Genomic DNA, 20,000 nt, shown 5'->3' with positions numbered 1-20,000 from the left:
TTGATTCTTCATATCCATATGAGTGAAGCGGCCGGGGTGACATGTTTATTTTTCAAACACAGTTGTTATATGAGGCGATCTAAAATCGCCTCAATGGGGATTTCAATGCAACTAAACAAATACATGAACCTGGGGACTGACGCCCTCTACTGATGAACCTGGGGACTGACGCCCTCTACTGAAAGTGACGTCAGACTTCGGTGCTCTATAGAGACGTCACCGGAGTCCTCCTTCCATCTCATTTGCATTGAGTTGCTCACCTCAGCGCATGAGGGCCATTTCCCCCCTTCTTCCGGGTTGGAGCAGAGTGCATTCTGGGATGCAATTGGGCCATACGTGAACGTGCCGGGCCGGGGCCGAAAACATGAACGAGTACTGTGCGTGCGTGCGAGTCATGAACGAGTACTGTGCGTTTGATTGATTTGATGAGTTTGATTAGATTTTTATGGACTTTTGATATAAAAATACACAACATTTTAAATGTATACCCATTTTTTTTGGCATCCATTGTTAGGTATGCTCATTATGATGACCACGGATGTGGCCTAGAATGTGAAAAAACATATTTTTCATTTCACTGCAGGGTCTTTTTAAGCTTCCTTGCTTCCAGGCCCCTTCCCCACTTCCTTCACAGGTGGTACCGATTATACAGTACTAATAAAAACACGGGTAGGACTACAGTAGGTGGGTCTTCCGTTTTAGTTCCCTCGGTGGTGCACAATGGGAAATGTAGTCCAAGTGTCAGACTGAAATATTGATATCAGTATAGGCTACTAGTCCATCTCTACTTCTCTGCAAACAGATTAAGGCTATTTGAATGAATAATATGTCTAGATAGAGGCATGTCTGGACTTAGGAAACTATTCATTAGAGTGACAGAGCCAGAGGTCTAGTGCTTATCTATCACTTTGTCAAAATGTAGAGCCTGCTCTTAAATCCTTTAAGCGGAGCTGAGAGGAAAGGAGGGTTAGGGGAGAGGAGAGGAAAGGAGAGAGGAGGACACAGTATAAAACAACATAAAGATTACTGAGAAGAACAGAATAGAGGATAACAAAGGAGAAGGGGTATAAGTAAGAAGCTCAAAGTAGAGGGGATGAAAGGAGAGAAGAACGGGTGGGCGGAGGAGAAGAAGAAGCAGAATAAGAGGTGATAGTCAGATAAGAGGAGAAAGAAGACATGGACGGTGGGAGGAGAGACACCCACCCGTGGACTCCCTGCCGGTTCTGAGCTCTGTGAATCCTTCCTCTGCTCCTGAGACACGGAGTCTTTCAAACACTCGTTCACCTGGGAGAGAGAGAGAGAGAGGGAGAGAGATATTAATACATAATTATCATTACAGTCACTGCACTGGCTTCCGGTTGTTTTTAGGATTGATTTTAAAATTATTTTACTTGTCTATAAAGCTCTCAATGGTCTCACACCTTCCTACCTACATGACTGCCTGCCTAAATATGTCCCAAACCGCCCCCTAAGGTCTTCCACTGCTGGCCTGCTCGCTTTGCCAAAAAAAAATGGCAACTAAAAAATACGGGGAAGCAGCTTTTTGCTTCTACGGGCCGTCGGCATGGAACAAACTCCCACTGTACCTTCGTCAGGCAGCCTCTGTAGACATTTTTAAAGCTCAGCTCAAGACCCACTTCTACAACATTGCTTTTAATTGATCTTTTATTTTTTATTTTTGTTATTCATGTCCTCACTGTATTGCATTAGTGCTTGTTTTTTAATGTTGTTGCCTTGCTTTTCTTTTATTCTCCATTTTTCTGTAAAGCACTTTGAGCTGCATTTCATGTCATGAAAGGTGCTATACAAATAAAGTTTTATTATTATATCTTTATTATTATAAGTTGTGTAGGATGTGTACTGTACCACCGGACTGCTCCCGCATGGCATTGTGATTATGAATGTATACTTTCAGTCAGATAACTCACGAATAGAATGAACCAATATTTTATCATAGAATGTGAACATGGATATATTTTATGTTGGCCGTTCAGGCTCTGCCTCATTTTTCTCCCTGCTCAGCACAATTAGATAAGCATCATTAAATACCCTGCACGCAGATTTCCACGTGAACGCGTGACCGACGTTTGAGACTTGCAGAACACTAGTGTATACCCAGTGATAGTGTTGGGATAAAGTAGACCCTTTAAGCAGTCACCATTACTCATAAGAGTGTGCACCCTAGCTGTGCTCAAGCAAGGTCACAGAGGGACAGAAAGATTCCTATATAGTGTCTGAAAAAGTAGAGACACGTCAGAATTCTCCAGGGCAGACGACCCCTCTGGCCTGCGCGATCAATCAACGGACTGATATGATCGAACAGGTCGTATTTGCTTTCATATATGTTGGCAGCTTCTCCTGGTGGTGCCTAAATCAAGGCTGAAGCTCAGAGGGAACCGGGATTTTGCAGTGGCAGCTCCCAAGCTCTGGAATGAGCTGCCTCTGCACATAAGACAAGCCCCCACTCTTCAGGTGTTTAAATCACGCCTCAAGACATATTTTTATTCTTTGGCTTTTCCAAGCATAGTATGAGCTTTTGATGTTGAAAGTGACACTGTGTACTGTATGTTGTTTGTTTTTAAATGAAGTTGTGATTTTTATTATTTTATTGTAAAGCACTTTGGTACAACTTGTTGTTATTTAAATGTGCTATAGAAATAAAGATGGTATGGTATGGTATGGTTTGCCGTTCATATGAAAATCACATGACCTGCACTCATTTTGGGATAAGTATCCCAGGCAATAAAATATGCCAGATCTTATGATTCCATAACTTACATGTACAGCCTGCTTATTGGACCATCCGATAACTCTCTCACGATATTAACATGTCAATAGTTATGCACAAATGAGTTAACCTCTCGAGTGTACAGTATGCTTCCTGAACTAACTCGCAGGCCACCCGCTGCATGTTATCAACCCATAATCACCCAGTAGGTTACTTGCCAAAATGAGTATAGTTTGCATGAACACTTTCGAATGAAAAAATACAAATACAAATTTATAGCAGAAAAACACTGCAGACACCTGTATTCTTTTGAACACACCAGTGTTAGTTTTAGTCCTATTTAATCTTTAGTCGACTGAATATCAACATCTTGGTCTTTTAGTTTTTAGCTAAGGGGCTCCAGTGCAGTGAACCCATGCTGGTTGTGTTGGTCAAGCTAGAGACGCGCTGCCTCCTCCGTGGTGGTGAATGGCCAATACACAGACAATTACTGTTTTGGTTTTCTGAAAAAGCTATGTTTCTATGTCAGTCGTTCTTTGACTTTTCAAAAATAGCAGACCTAAGCTCGTAGCGCGCCACTCGGTGGTGCGCTATGAGCTTGTAGATCTGCTATTTTTCAATAGCTAAATTATAACATAATGCTTAGTTAAAACACCAAAAGGTTTTCCCAGAATGGGTTAATAAGGTCTACTGTACCTCTGGTTACACATTTTGGTCACATTTGTACACTCATTTGTACAGAGCGCAGGAAATTCTACAAGGAATGATAAAATGTTTACCATGGTCATGTGTCAAATACTTATTACTTTACAGATTTACACTGATTAATACATATCCAAATATCCCTTGGTAATCATTGCTAGAATAGTTTTCTCTGTGATTATAATAAAGCTTGAATAAACATGCACAGTGCTTTGTGTTCCAGTGAGTCGTTAGTGCAGCTGAAGACAGTTGGAGCTGTTTAAACATGAGATCACTCCTACAGCGAACATATGCTGCTTAGAACCTCACAACACACTCCACTACACTGTGTGTGTGTGTGTGTGTGTGTGTGTGTGTGTGCGCGAGTGTGAGAGAGAGAGAGAGAGAGAGAGAGAGAGAGAGAGAGAGAGAGAGAGAGAGAGAATATCCATGTGTGCACTTTGTATTCCTTGCATGTTTCTGTGTGCATCTGTCACTCATTGCATTAACGTATGTAGTAGTAGTAGTATATGTGCACAATGGGCACGCATCTAAGCAAGCGCATGAGTGCGTGCAGTGCATGTGTGTGTGTGTGTGTGTGTGTGTGTGTGTGTGTGTGTAAAAGGGTGTGCGTCCAGTGTTGGAATCAGCCCAGTGTTCCTAGAAGAGGAATGTAAACAGACAGTGCCCTGTTGTACAAGAAAGAGCACACTGCCGCACACACACACACACACACACACACACACACACACACACACACACACACACACACACAGAGAGAGAGAGAGAGAGAGAGAGAGAGAGAGAGAAGTGCCAGCTGTGCATGTGGTCCCAGCCATAGGGTCGTAGGCAGTCATTGAGCCTTCCTCTCTCTCATCACACTGTCCAGATAGATCCATATAACTGTACATATTCCATAACTACATACATAACACTCAGCAGCACGATTACATACAGTAAGCTCAGAGCGTGGCGCTACAGTACTAGTCACCTTGCTACTGTCACTCACTATCATTATAGGAAATGTACGGTAGAGGCAAGACAGCTAATATATAAACACTAAAACCCCACTCCAAATCCACTGTACATACATGCATAATATTGCATTATATCTCTGCTGAAGCGCAGGACCAAAGGTGTGCAAATCCGTTCATATAACTGCTTGTGATATCCTCAAGCAGTTATGAACAGTCAAAAAGACAGATGGTTAGAGGTTCAACAGAAAGGTTCTTTTCTAGCTGGCAACCATTCATTACCTATATTTGAGAATCTGAGAGTACTTCCGACAGACTAATTGAACCAAAACTATGTGTGTTTTTTGCTTTCTCATAACGATAGAACTGTGTATAGAGGGTGATGTATGACAACGTTCCGAACACAATCTTTTCCAACATAACTTGTGACTGACAACCTTTTGAACTCGAATAACCCGACTCATAATTGTATTTATTTAGTTTTATTTTATTTTATTTTTTGTTATTTATATTGTTTTTGTTATCCGTGCTTAAACTATTATTTTTGTATCCTACTGTGTATATCATATGTCTGTATGTATGTTTGTTTTTGTATGTCTGTACTCAATTATTAATGTTATTTATTTATATTGTTTTAATGATGACGATAACTGGGGGGGAGGGATGGTGTGAGGGAGAAAAAAAATATGGTATGTTCAAACTGTACTAAATTGTTGGAACTTATTACCAATAAACATATATATAAAATAAAAAAAAGAGAGTGATGGACAAAATGTATACAAATGGTCGATTTGTATACTCTCAAGATTTATGGGAGAAATTAGACAGGTTTGAGAACCCCTTGTCGGAAGGAAAATGTTTACATATATTCATGAACAACATGTCTGCCACTCATACCTTGTTGATCCAGGTGGTGACTGCGTCCTCTGTGTCGTAGGGCGTGTCCACCTCAGAGTACTGACGGAGACAGCTCATCACCTTGTCCACGCTCACCGTCTCCACCGTGTAGGCCATCATCAGGGTGTCTATCATGGCCAGGTGGGAGCTCTGGAGAGCAGAGAGACAGAGAGACACGCAGGGTGTAAGAGTAAGGACTGGCTATACGTTGGAACCATAGACTGTTGGAACGCTGAAATCGCATGCTACCACGTAACGCAGCGAATAAGCACTCGCTCAAAGGCACTTCAACGCCGAGTGTTGAGGAGCCCAATGTCGCTTGACTTGACGGCACTTTGTTAAGTTGAAAATATGCCACTTCTTATTTTTTGTTATTTATATTGTTTTTGTTATCTGTGCTTAAATTATTATTTTTGTTTCCTTGTTTAATGATGACGATAACTGTGGGGGGAGGGATGGTGTGAGGGAGAAAAAAAAATATGGTATGTTCAAACTGTACTACACTGTTGAAAACTACTACCAATAAACATATATTAAAAAAAGAATATATATGCCACTTCTGTCTAGGGTAAAGTGACGCCCGGTGAAACACATTGCAATGGATGCTGTCATGCTACTATTCTCATTGCATTACCATAATTTATTTTCCACAGATGAGAGCATGACTTAGTCATGGCTCCTTTCTCCTCAGAGCTGGGAGAAATAACTACATTGGGGATTATTTATCTGTGTTTTTCCGACACCTAATCTTAGCAGCATTTTCATCTTGGTTATTAACCCATTCTGAACGGGAACCCATTTTGGTGTTGGCATCATGTTATGCTTTAGCTATTGAAAAATAGCAGATCTACAAGCTCGTAGCGCGCCACTCGGTGGCGCGCTATGAGCTTGTAGGTCTGCTATTTTTTGAAAAATCAAAGAACGACTGACATTTTTAAAATCTGATCTCAGGTCAGAATGGGTTAATCAGAGTATCAGACCCAGTGTGTGTCCAGTGGAAACCTCGTATGAATCTGATCTCAGGTCAGACTCAGAATGGGTTAAAAAAAAGGTACATTTTGTGGTAAAAACGTGACACGCCGACCGTACAGATGGTTTCCATTGTAGTCAGCCATGAAGCCTCATGGCAGACCTGAGGCAGAGTTATGATATAACTATGATTACTATGATATAATACAGCAGGTTCAACCGAGAACAGCTCTAGGAAATAATAACACATCTACTTTCCAGCAGGCGGCTGTTAGTGCAGCAATTCCCGGCTGGCTGTGAGGATAGTTCAAGCGGGCGCCCAAATAATTATAGGCAAAAAATAATAACATTTATTGATACTATAACACAAACATATAAATGAAAAACGAGTTTATGTTGTGATAGATAAATAGGAACTTAAAAGTATACTACGTTAGTTCACTGATCCATGTCGAAACACAATAGATGATTGATCATTAAAATAAACATGCGGTGAAAACACACACACATGTAGCCCACCCATATTATGACCAGGGTTGGATCACAAACGCTTTCAAGGATATCCACGTGGATCCTCCTGACCCTGAAAAGGTTGGGAATGGTTGTGTTTTTGTTTTTTTTTATATATTTTTTTATCCCACGATTTTGTAACCCATTTTTCACCCCTGTGTCAATCATCTAATGTGATCCTGGGCTCTACACACCCTCCGCCAACATGGGGAGAGCAACGGACTTAACTCATGCTTCCTTCATGCCTGAGTGTCCAAGTTGCTCCTTTACACCTGACAGGGGGGAGTTTCCCTGGTTGGACGTAGCGCGTGGAAGGAACACGTTATTCCAACCAGTTCCTTTCCCCTCCATCAGGCGCCCCGGCTGGCCAGGGGGAGGCAGCTTAGTGACCAGGATTACTGCATGTTTTTGTGAGGGTACCTACCCTAGGGGACACGGGGAGAACATGCAAACTCCACACAGAAAGGCCCTTTCGCCAACCCCGCCTTCCCAATTCGGGAATGGTTGTGTTAAGTCAATACTCAAAGTATCTACTGTACTATATCCTCTACTCTACATCAACTCTGACCGCTCTCCATCTCCACGACGCCATTCCCCCGCTGACTGTTGCCCTGGAAACCCATCGTCCCTGGTTACACGACCCACATTTGCTCACAGCGAACGACAACTGTATAGGAGCGCGGCTGAAATACCGTCAGCTCTCTCCTGGCAACACAGTCCAATTGTAATGTAATTTAATGTAATCGTACGATCGTGAAGTGGTGTATCTGGAACCCACACCTGCTGAAATGAAACCAGTTTTCTGTCCCATTTTGACCTGAGATCAGATTAAAAAAAAATTCTTCTACATCGTGATTTTTCAAAAATAGCAGACTTACAAGCTCGTAGCGTGCCACTCGGTGGCGCGCTATGAGCTTGTAGATCTGCTATTTTTCAATAGCTAAAGCACAACATCAACACCAAAAGGGGTTCCCGCACAAAATGGGTTAAACTCAGTATATACTACAACAACCCAGCTTGACTGAAACTGAAACACACCAGAGTAAGGCGGACACATGCACACAACACAGACTTATAGGTCTGGTGAGACGTAGGAGGACCAAACCATAGTCCTAGAGACCTCTCAGTGCCTGCAATCCCCCAAGAATTCAAGGCAGAGAGAGCCTCCTGGTTGGTTCTGGCATAAGAAAAAGAACAATATAGCTGGAAGCATGGATGAGAGGGGCAGTGATTTGGCCACTCAGTCACTGCTAACCCGCCAACATGGAGAGTGTTTCGGGTCGAAACACTTAAAGAAGGTTGGCTCTTCCAGGCCAAGGCTTTTTTATCCATTACAGATGGATTATAAGAATTGCATCTTTGATGTATTTACAAACTGTCACATTCTGGAAAAGGGAACTACAGTCATGCACAGAGCAGAGCCTGTTAGTTCAAGGCTTTGAATGCTTTGAGTGACCAATTATTACATATTAACCCATTCTGAACGGGAACCCATTTTGGTGTTAGCATCATGTTTTGCTTTAGCTATTGAAAAATAGCAGATCTACAAGCTCATAGCGCGCCACCGAGTGGCGCGCTAAGAGCTTATAGGTCTGCTATTTTTGAAAAAAATCGAAGAACGACTGACATTTTTAGAATCTGATCTCAGGTCAGAATGGGTTGATCAGACCAGTGTGTGTCCAGTGGAAACCTCGTATGAATCTGATCTCAGGTCAGAATGGGTTAAGCAAGGGCCTGGGTGCAGACTGACAACCATCCGCACCCACAGAATATGTGGGTTTTATCAGTCATGAAAACAGACATGTTTCACTGAAGAAAGCATGAGGAGCTGCTTCTGCGGTGAATTGAAAAAAAGCTCAACAAAGTATTGGTATGAATTGAAAGATGAGTCATGGTCATGGATGTTTCTCTGCTCACTGCTCAGCTGTGAGATGAATGGCACTGTGATGATTCCATGAACTCCGGATGATGTAAAAAGGATTGTGGTCCTTTTTGTTGTGGACATCACATATTATATCATTCATAAGTTTGTAACAAACAGGCACTGAAGTGAAACATAATTGTGTGACCTTAATTGAAAGCAGATATACTCAGTAACTCTTTCAAGCATGCTGATCGCAAGTGTGTGCAGTTGTGCACAGTGTATGTGGGTGCCTGGGTGGGTGCGTGTGTGTCATTGACTGTGTGTGCGTGCGTGCGTGCGTGTGTGCATGCGTGCGTGGCTGCGTGCGTGCGTGACCTGTGATGTCACCCATTGGTTTGTACAGGCCCGTTTTGTAGCCACGATTTCATCTTTTCAGCTAATTAAAATCCACCATATTGGATTTCTGGTCCCGATTCTGGAACCGGAAACGAACGCTATTTGGGTAGAGCCTCAGTAGAACCCACTCACAGGCTCGGAAAACATGCCCCTGCTTTGTTATCAATTAATTGGGACCAATTAATGTGGGAAGAAGACTTTAAACTAGGGATAGAAAACATAAAGTCTTTATGACAAGGTTTACTAAGGAAATAAAACGTGCTAAAAGTGTAAAGTTGCATCACGTTAGCATTGACAGTCACACCAATGGAATGACCATGCTTTTGCAGCCGGAGGAGGAGAATCATGACTTCCGTACAAGTTTCAGATCCAAGAGCGAATTATGCTTGATTTGTATGCAAAGGCATTCAGCCCGACTGCTGGTTTAATACACAGGTCTTATTTGATACCAGAATCACAGCAGTAAAAAAAAGCCCCATAATGACATGCATGAACAAAGCAGCCTGTAATCTGGGTCTTCTCTAGCCTGGCTTGGCCAGCCTCATAGCGGGGATGCACTGAAGATTCTTCTGCTTTCTGCTCCCAACTTCAGTTCTCTCTCTCTCTCTCTCTCTCTAGGGGTGGGCAACTGGCGGCCCGGGGGCCACATGCAGCCCCCACCTTCACTTAATGTGGCCTTCAGGTTAATATCAGAATACTGATATAATATTGGTTCCAGCTGTTTACAATTCCACAACATGTGAACATGACCTGCTTTAATTACTTCAGTCTAAATTAGTAGCTCAATGCTCAACAAACGTATAATTAAAGGCATTTGAAATGCCATAAAAATGTACATTTTCAGGATTCCAATAAGAATATAGCAAAAATAGCCGATCTACAAGCTCAATTGAGCTTGGAGATCGGCTATTTTTGCTACGACAGTAATATATGGCCCTAGGGAGTGAGTGTGGAAATGTAGTGGCCCTCTCCATCGTCAAAGTTGCCCACCCCTGCTCTATACTGTCTATAAATCCACCATATACGGCTCAGTGTAAATATTTACAGTACAGTTGTGCCTCCAACACACATTGGGCCCTCTGCGTTCCATAGCATGCAGTGGTTGGTATGGGGCGCTGACTGAGGGACACAAAGCACTTTGGGGAGGAAGACATTTTTTTCCCCACTACTGCTCTCTCATCTGTGCAGCGCATTGATCGTTTGAAAACTGTTTATAGTTTCTTTCTTTCTTTCTTTCTCTTTCTCTTTCTTTTTCTTTCTATTTATGGCATTTCTTAGATTCTTATGTTTAACATTATTTTATTTATTACATTCTTTTGAAAAACGTTTGAACTTTTAATTTGTTTTTAATTCATGAAAGGTTATATATTGTTTTGGGATTATTCTTCTTTTTTTTAGAATGTTTTGGAAAAATAAATAAAGGGATTTTGCTATACTTGTGAGCCGTGACCCATGTGCAAAAATGGGCCCATGACCCAAAAGATGAGTCCCGGCCCATTGTTTGGAACCCATCCAACTTGGACAGGGTTTTGGGTTCAACGTCCACTGAGGTCAACAGAGTTAATCTGCTTAACGTCTGCAGTCATTAGTCTGTGAACTGGGTTATCTAAAAATAATAATATTAATATAAAAGCTTAGAATTAGCTTAGAATTAGAAAACCCATACACAAAGAAATCCAATGTAGATATAATGCATCGTCTCTGTCGGGTGGAAACCTCATTTGTTCAAAAGTATTACTTTTCAGGATTCAAAAACGGCAAAAGTAGCAGATCTACAAGCTCAAAATGAGCTTGCAGGCGCGCTACTTGTGATGCTTTTGTGTAATGCTGTGTAGTAGTATGATCAACTAGTCTAGGACGTTACGAGAAAAAAACACAAAAAGTTAAAACATGGAGATAAGAGGTTTCAAGTATCATCTGTGTTTGGTTGTAATGCCAACACTCAGCATGTGTGTGTGCACACAGTGCACAGCACTGCCATTGTTTTCCTGCATGGCATTAGAAGGCTCTGTAATTTCCAATGTGTGTCCTCTGGCAGCGAGGCCGCACTGGAGAGCACTAATAATGCACTGTCAACAGCACACTTAAGACTGTCCAAACACTGAGCCAACAAGCACACATTCACATGCACGGTGTGTTGGCACGCACGCGCACACACGCACGCACGCACGCACGCACGCACGCACGCACGCACGCACGCACGCACGCACGCACGCACGCACGCACGCACGCACGCACGCACGCACGCACGCACGCACGCACGCACGCACGCACGCACGCACGCACGCACGCACGCACGCACGCACGCACGCACGCACGCACGCACGCACGCACGCACGCACGCACGCACGCACGCACGCACGCACGCACGCACGCACGCACGCACGCACGCACGCACGCACGCACGCACGCACGCACGCACGCACGCACGCACGCACGCACGCACGCACGCACGCACGCACGCACGCACGCACGCACGCACGCACGCACGCACGCACGCACGCACGCACGCACGCACGCACGCACGCACGCACGCACGCACGCACGCACGCACGCACGCACGCACGCACGCACACACGCACACACACACACACACACACACACACACACACACACACACACACACACACACACACACACACACACACACACACACACACACACACACACACACACACACACACACACACACACACACACACACACACACACACACACACACACACACACACACACACACACACACACACACACACACACACACACACACACACACACACACACACACACACACACACACGTCAGGACGTTGTAGTTAGTTGCTGTCAGCGGGAAACCTCATTATTATGTCCAAAACCTTTCAGGACCTGAAATCAAACAAAACAGTGGTATAAACCACTGCTCCTCTGTTGACTAAAAAACTTAACCTGAGGTGAAAAAGAGAAACATAGAAAGAACTTAACCTGAGGTGAAAAAGAGAAACATAGAAAGAAAGAAACTGCAGCGGCACACTCAAAAACACTGCACTCCAAAACTGAAAATGCAAGCTTTCAGTCGTGTGACCTTCAGGTATGCCTGAAGAAGCTTGCATTAAACTCTGATATTACACTGGATCCAAATATATAAAAAAATGGCAGATCCACAAGCAGTGTGACACATTTTGAGCTTGCAGATCTGTAATTGTTTTGACACTGTAGTTTAGTGTAGTTATAGTATGACCAAGTAGGGCATTGATTTAAGTATGAAGAGATAAACTAAGAGATTTCTGCTTGGTAGTTCACACACGTTATCACTCTGAAACCGCGGCTTACAAGTCACCTTGAACAGCAGTTAGCATGCAGGTGCACAGGCTCTTTATACTAAACACAACATTGACTGATTAACCTCCTATCAGTACAGTAGAGTCATTCAGGCTCTAACAAACACAGGGCTCAATTATCTTTGTAAATTGTAGTAACTCTTACTCATTTATACATGTCAGATTCTACTTAAATGTTGTTTTTCATTCAAAGTACCTGCAAAATTACCGGTACTGAACACCCCAAATGAATCTACTTTTACCAACATGCAAAAATGTATAGGGCAGTTGAAATTAGACACACACACACACACACACACACACACACACAGAATGGATGTCACGTGACCATGTTTAAATGTCACATTGTGTGTGTGTGTGTGTGTGTGTGTGTGTGTGTGTGTGTGTGTGTGTGTGTGTGTGTGTGTGTGTGCGTGCGTGCGCACGTCCATGCACATCACATTCGCTGGGAGAGTAAGTTCACAAGCTCACAATGCGACACACTGTGAGCTAGATCGGCTATTTTCAAAATAACTTTATATTATGTATAATAATATGTATTATTAATACATTTGAAACTTGAAATGAGACATTCTACATAATGAGTACTTTCTACGTTTGGTATACTTTAAGTACATTTTGATACCAATACTTTTACTCAAGTAAAGTTTGAATTCCAGACTCACTCGTAACAGAGTATTTCTACACTGCAATATTGCTACTTTTACTCTTAAGTAGCCTGCAAAATGTGAGTACTTTTTCCACCACTGATAATGGGTGTGCTAGATTAAAGGCCTATTCATAGTCTGGATTTTCGGTGGTGAGGTGACCACCGCTCCGGTGGTGAGGTGACCACCGGAGCTGAAATAACGTTGAGCGGTGGTGAGTAAAAACAGAGAGAAGGGCTGGAGCGGTGGCGGTGGTTTGCTCTTCACCACGGCTCGTGACGTCATGTTGTAGTTCGGTGGTCACCTCACCACCATAAATCCAGACTATGTATGAGCCTTTAGGTGTGCCCAGGCCAGAACCATGGGTGTGCACCAACATGCACCACAGACAGTAGTCAACAGTATTGCCCAATTAATGCCCATTGGCATGCTTGCACATTGACATACCTAAATGTAACACGGCCATGATTAATCGTATTAGCTGTAGCTGCACTGCTTACATCAAGGTGTGCACTATAATATCAGCCTTAGGGGGTTGTCACAAGGAAAGGGACTGGAGACTGTCTAGGTGAGGCCCCTAGACAGTTACAGATACAGTATTATATCGGTTTTCTTCCGAGTCCCGATAAAAACAAATTGCACCTATATATGTCGAACTACAATAAAGACAGTGATGCATTTAGTGCCGCATACAATGTGCCTTCTACTTCAAAAAACTTGATTGACATTGTCCACCAGTAATGTAGTTGTTCTACCCCATTAGTTCCAAAACGTTTTAGCTCAAGACCCAAAAGAGAAATTCTATGCCTCGCTGCTCCCAAACTATAGTCAAAATAGACGATCTACAAGCTCATAATATGTAATGATAGTTTTTATGTTAACGACATCAATCTTTCAGAGGAATAGCGTAGACCACCTCTAATCACTGCAGATGTGCTAATTGCATTGCAATGCATGCTCTATCATACAGACAGGTTAAAATTGTGTTTTTTTTTAAAGTCCCGAATTGTAGCTTCAAGTAGAGAATATTACTTATTCAATCGACTTCAAATGGTCTTGGGATGTAAAACTGGTGCCCTAAAACACAAACACACTTTTTTATGCATTCTCATCTAGTTGAGAGGGATTGTAAATCTCACATTGATTCCTCCGGTCGGACAGAAGAAATGCTCCTTCATGATCCAATATGCACATTTTATTATACCCCAGCTAAGCGTGCACTGTATTCCCACCCAGGGACAAAAACCCCAAGCTCTGTTCATCTCCAGCTCCATACAGAGAGAAATTATCGCAGAAAGCGGAGAAAATGGAGCACAGAAGCACACAGCATTAGCAGCGTCTGAATGACGTATTTGGCGTTGGCACTGACGCCGGTGTTCTGAAACCCAGATGAGAGGCTCTGGACACGGCCATGAAAGCATTTCGTCTCCTTCGGGTGGAAACCAAACGGTTATACTTTTCAGGATTCAAATGAGCAAGCAGAGCTGCTAGCTCAAAATGCCTGTTTTGAGCTTGTAGATCTGATGCCTTTGTGTGACACTGTACTGATGTAGTACTAGTATGACAAAGCAGGGCATTCATTTATGGAACAAACAAAAAATATTATAATAGAAATATGGAGATAAGAGGTTTCTTTGGGGGGATATCACAATGAAAACACTGGCATAAATCATGCCTTGTTTGGTCAAAATCCATGGATCTTGTTTACACGTATGTGCCTTAACTCATGCAGAACACATCAGTCACTTTGACCAGTAAGCGCCGCCCTCAGATTTACCGTCTTATCAGCTATATATTATATATATGTTTTTTATATAATAATAATAATATAATACAATAATAATAATATACATATATATATATATTTTTATATAATAATAATATAACACAATAATAATAATATATATATATATTTCCCTGTGTAGCCTCGGGTTTCCCAGCAACTATATGAGGGCACATATTCTTTTTGAGCTTGTTTGAATGGCTCACTTTATGACTTTCTTCAAATACTCGATTGAAGTTTAGCGGGGCTCTCTCTTGAGTAATATTTAACGATTAGGGTCATGTCCCCCTAGCTGCTTTTCTCTAAGAACTCACTGCATTGCAGTTCCCTAGAGACATCTACTATGAATAAGCAATAAGTCCATGGGGAAAGTACAGTGTGTTTTATAGCTACACAGCTGATGTAACAGTGAAACATTAAAGTCTGTTTTTAGCATTCAATTCTGCCCACGTCCAGTCGGCTCTCTGCCAGGCCAGATGTCTAAAAATGGAGAGCGGTCTAGCTTCAGGTGACTCCACACCAACTCAGCAGCAGGACACAGAAAAACACTCAGAGCTGCCTCTCGAGGGGTGTGTTTGAAGGCCACCATAGGTCTTATTTTCCACAGCGTGTGGAAAAGTGGAAAATAAAGAAACACTCAACCTCTCGACTCGAGGACAGGTTTGGAAAATCCTCTCATTAAAATATAAATAGATGCCACTTTCATTTTTATGGCATCAGAGAGAGAGAGAGAGCAATGGTCACCATTTCTGTCTCTCTCTTGTGCGATTTCCCATTCACTACAATATGAAATAAAAATGAAAGTGCCACAATATTAATGATAGAAAGTTCAACAGCTGGCTTAAAAGCTGGTCTGAGGTTGTTGTTATGATTTATTTCGTGGTTTGCTTTATTTTTCCTACAGTATTATGTGCCAGATGGGTAGGGTGTGTTAAATGGGGGTGACTCATCAGAAAACACTAGACAAAACGTTTACTATTTTCTTAAAATTACACTCTATACTTTACCTAACATGATATATGAATTGTCCTGATGTTTTTAAACCCCACCCCACCTTTAAACCTCTCCTATAGGCATAATAAATACAACAATTAACTGTGATTTACAAATGCTATTTTAAAACTGCAACCCGGAAAACATAATTTTAACCCATTAAAACCGGGAAACCGATGAACTGAGAGTCACCACCAGTCAAGCAAGTACAATTGCATTTCTCATGGAAGGTTGGACACGAGCATAGAAACATAATATTATGTTGGGTAAGTCCCACCAAGGGTCTTTATATACTGCTTCTGAAATGTGGAACACTTTAGACATGGAGGCAAGATGAAAGCAAGTGGGCGGGAAGAGAAACAAATTGTTTGTTTAATGGAACATACATGTCACACGCACGCATTAAAAGGCACACGTGCGCGTAACACTAATGTATACTGTATGCATATTTGGCCGTATGCACACAGAATATTGGATATTGTGACTAATATTGAACAGTGAACAAAGGACCCTCCAGTGTTGGGGTCTGGCATCGGCTGTGGGAATGGACTTTGCAGCAGCAGCTTACCTTCCCCAGCTTTACATCCGAAAGCCGAACCCGGCAATTATAAGTTAAATTACATGGAAAACCACCAAGCTAACCTTAGCACAGTATCCAGGGACACACAACCTCAGACCACTCTGCCCTTCCACAACGGCCCTATCCACCACCGTTCCCAATCCCATTTCAAAATGGCTCCGGGGCCAGACTGTGTAGTACTACTAGTACTGTCTGAAACGGAAGGAGACAAATAAAATAAAAGTCTTTCAGTGTCTAGCCCCAGAGGGGTAAAGAAGGCTCTTTGAGTTTTAATAGCAAAGTGAGCAGTCCGTTCAGTTGGCTTCAGTCCCTTTTTCTTCCCGAATCAGACCACAGGAAAGCCGGGGGTGGGATGAGGTAACGTTAGGCCCAGGAGGGGATTCAGGCAGGGGGTATACGTGGCACTGGAGGAGGGGGGTCTGAAAAACTATTACTATAGCAATTGGCAAATACAATAATCAGTTAATGTACACTCAGTGTACGGATGGATACGTGCATTCAGTCAAACCTCTTATCTCCATATTCTAATAGTCCATATAGTCACACAAAAGCATCTCAAGTAGAAGATCGCGAAGCGACACGTTTAGAGCTTGCAGATCTGTTACTTTGTTATTTTTTTATTTGAATTCTGAAAAGCAACCGTTTTTATAGACACATGATGAGGTTTCCATCTCACAGAGACGATAATGCGTTGACGAGATACTGTACGAACCGGCGACCTTCCAATTCCCAGAGGGCCTCAGTCTCTACTCTCAGGAGTCCTGACAGCTTCACCCAGCGGTTGTCAGTTCAGATGGCACTGACCTTCTGATCTACCCACTAAGCCAGGGCTGGGCAACTTTGACGATGGAGAGGGCCACTATATTTCCACACTCACTCCAGAGTGGCTATACAGTGCATATTACTGTCGTAGCAAAATTAGCCTGGCTAATGGCAATGTGACGCGCTTTAGAGCTTGTAGATCGGCTATTTTTTGCTATATTTGACTTGAAAACCTGAATAATGTTTTGCTATTTTTGAATTGGAATCCTGAAAAGTAACCTTTTTATTGAATTTCAAATGCATTTAGTTATAGTCATGTTAACTTTATGAACTGTTAACATAACTATATTGGACACAAAAAGACAATAACATGTTAATACTAGTTATGAAGTAATTAAAGCGGGTTTTGAATTGTAGCTGAAATCAGTTTTCTGATATTAACATGCGGGCCGCATTATGTGAAGGTGGGGGCCGAATATGGCCCCCGGGCCGCCAGTTGCCAACCCCTGCACTAAGCTATGGCCGCCCCAAGTGTCCCCTATGTTACCACACATCTAATTCAATTAGAAATACACTGTCAAATGTCCTACCACTGAAACCAGGTCGATCAAGCTACCCTGTGTGTGTGAGCTCATAGGAGAAACCCTTCCACTGCCACAAGGGTGTCAGAGTTATCACATAACTGCTATAGAAAACACCGCATTAGCATTAAGACATTGGCCTGTATTAAAATGCGTCTATAGATGCCGCAGCTGGTGTGCTAGTCTTGAATGATCGGCTGTTATGTGTCAGTATGAGACATAACCGAAGCCATCCTTGCCTTTCTCATTTCAATAATGGCAAGATCAGATGAATAAAAACCTACTGGTAGCCGAACAGTAAATCAGCTGCATTCTCGGGATAATAATAATGAATTGCATTTTTATAGCGCTTTTCCAAGTGCTCAAAGCGCTTTACAACGGTTCATTCATTCATACATTGGGAGGTGAAGCGGCGAACAGTCGATGCCAGCGTCCTCACTTACCACATTCACACACCAATGAGACTGTCACTACAGCAATACTGACTCTACAAAATAAATATGAGTAAGTGATAAAATAAATTGGTGATTGAGTATCACCACACTGATATACTGTTGCTTGTTTCAGGAAAACAAAGACATACAAGTACATGCTACGGTTAACGCTTTCTCCATTTTTAACAAACACAGTCCTAATTGGTTGATGATATCACACAAACAATGCTGCTCATTGGCTACTGGCCAAGAGTTGTGCCAGATGTCAGGGCTTAGAGGCTTATGTTCTCTGCTCTCTTTATTCTCGTTAAAGGCACAGTACACCTCAATGTAAACACGCCACTTTGTTTGTTCAGGGTTCCAAGGAAGGCAGAGAAAGTGGCATTCTCAAGATGACTGACCTCTCCCTGCTTAGAGCCAATTAGGCTTATACATTACGTCAAAACACGAGGACAGCCTGCAAACTTCATATCTTTGTTATTGGTATAGACAGGAAGAAATTAAAAAAAGGTACTGGTATGCTTATCCCAGACATATGGCTAATATTAGTTTTGCTAGAGTAGTTATGAAATACGTAAATGGCTGAGAAAACATGGGAACTGCCGGAAATGCCGTTCAAGCCATTCTGCATTCTTTAAACTTGTTGTTTATGTGTTCACGGAGGAGTATTTTCCAAGTACTTGCACTCTTGCACAACAAAACAATGCAGGTTCACATTCATATATAGTTCACATCCAGACCTACCCAGCAGGCCAGCACAATCACAGTAATACTGACAGACACTGACCACATGATGTGCCTTGTTGTTCATGGGCTTAGTTTCCACAGTGGCTGTTCAGAGATGTTTAATGTTATTTCAACAACTTTAGCCTTAATTTCACTTTGTCGTAGTCGTAGTGGTAGTTGGAGGTCTCTTCTGGACTACGGTGATGTCATATATAGAAATGCTACCCTTACCACTCTTTTACCCCTAGATACAGTTTATCACTCAGCATTAAGGTTCATCACAGGTGAAAATTATAGCACTCACCATTGCACCCTTTATAATAAAGTAGGTTGGTCTTCCCTCTCTGAAAGGAGAAACATGCACTGGCAACAATTCATATTTAAAGCCATTGATGAAAAGCTACCATCATACATCACACTACTATTAAAATGGAAAATAAATACTCGCCAGACCCGTTCAAGTGAATGGCTTAAACTAGAGGTCCCATCCGTACAATCCGAACTAGGAAAGTCAGCCTTTTGCTTCGATGCCCCAACCACATGGAACACTTTACAGCAAACATTGAAAATTAATACCCCAATATCATATGGTCAATTTAACAACCTGCTTCTGAACCTCCCTACCTCAATATGTAACTGTTTTTAATTTATGTCCGTCTCATCATCTATATATATGTCTTTGCCTTACATGAAGATTTGTCTGTGTATATAAACTGCATGTCTTTAAATTGTTTTATATAATGTATGTAATGTAATCTCGTCAGCATTGAAAATGAGGGAGAACCTCAATTGCTCTTTCGAGAATAAATAAAGGTTTCAATCAATCTTCTCCTACTCTTCCGCTGATAAATCTAAACCCTGACTGCGACCTTGTGTGTTATGAAATGTGCTATATAAATCAATTGGATTTAATTCCATCGGGTTGGACAACAGTTGTCCAACCCGATGGAATTAAATCCAATTGCTTCACCGGATTGGACTCTAGCTATGTAGTGAGTCCAGGCAATACCTTTCTGGATTGGACTCTAGCTATGTAGTGAGAAAGGTATTGCCTGGACTCGCTACATAGCTAGAGTCCAATCCGGTGCACCGACTGTTTCAAATAACTTTAATGGCATTGTAATGCCCACCAGTGTCCAACCCAACACCACGGTCT

The 20,000-nt window shown here is 42.3% G+C and overlaps 1 protein-coding gene across 1 annotated transcript in view; it reads right to left on the bottom strand.

Moving 5' to 3' along the window:
* The window catches only part of camsap2a (calmodulin regulated spectrin-associated protein family, member 2a), a 95,408-nt gene that overhangs the window by 51,165 nt on the left and 24,243 nt on the right, over positions 1–20,000 (bottom strand). Inside the window, exons 3-4 of the mRNA XM_080770226.1 lie at positions 5,281–5,430; positions 1,204–1,284 (exon numbers count right to left, since the gene is read on the bottom strand). Coding sequence (XP_080626352.1) covers positions 1,204–1,284; positions 5,281–5,430 — 231 coding nt within the window. The remainder of the gene's footprint in view (positions 1–1,203; positions 1,285–5,280; positions 5,431–20,000) is intronic.

The sequence above is a fragment of the Protomyctophum bolini genome (genome assembly GCF_963924005.1).
Source record: "Protomyctophum bolini genome assembly, chromosome: 8".
Classification (NCBI taxonomy): Eukaryota; Metazoa; Chordata; class Actinopteri; order Myctophiformes; family Myctophidae; genus Protomyctophum; species Protomyctophum bolini.
The sequence above is the reverse complement of the archived record's forward strand: the minus strand, read 5'-3'. Positions and strand labels throughout refer to the sequence as shown.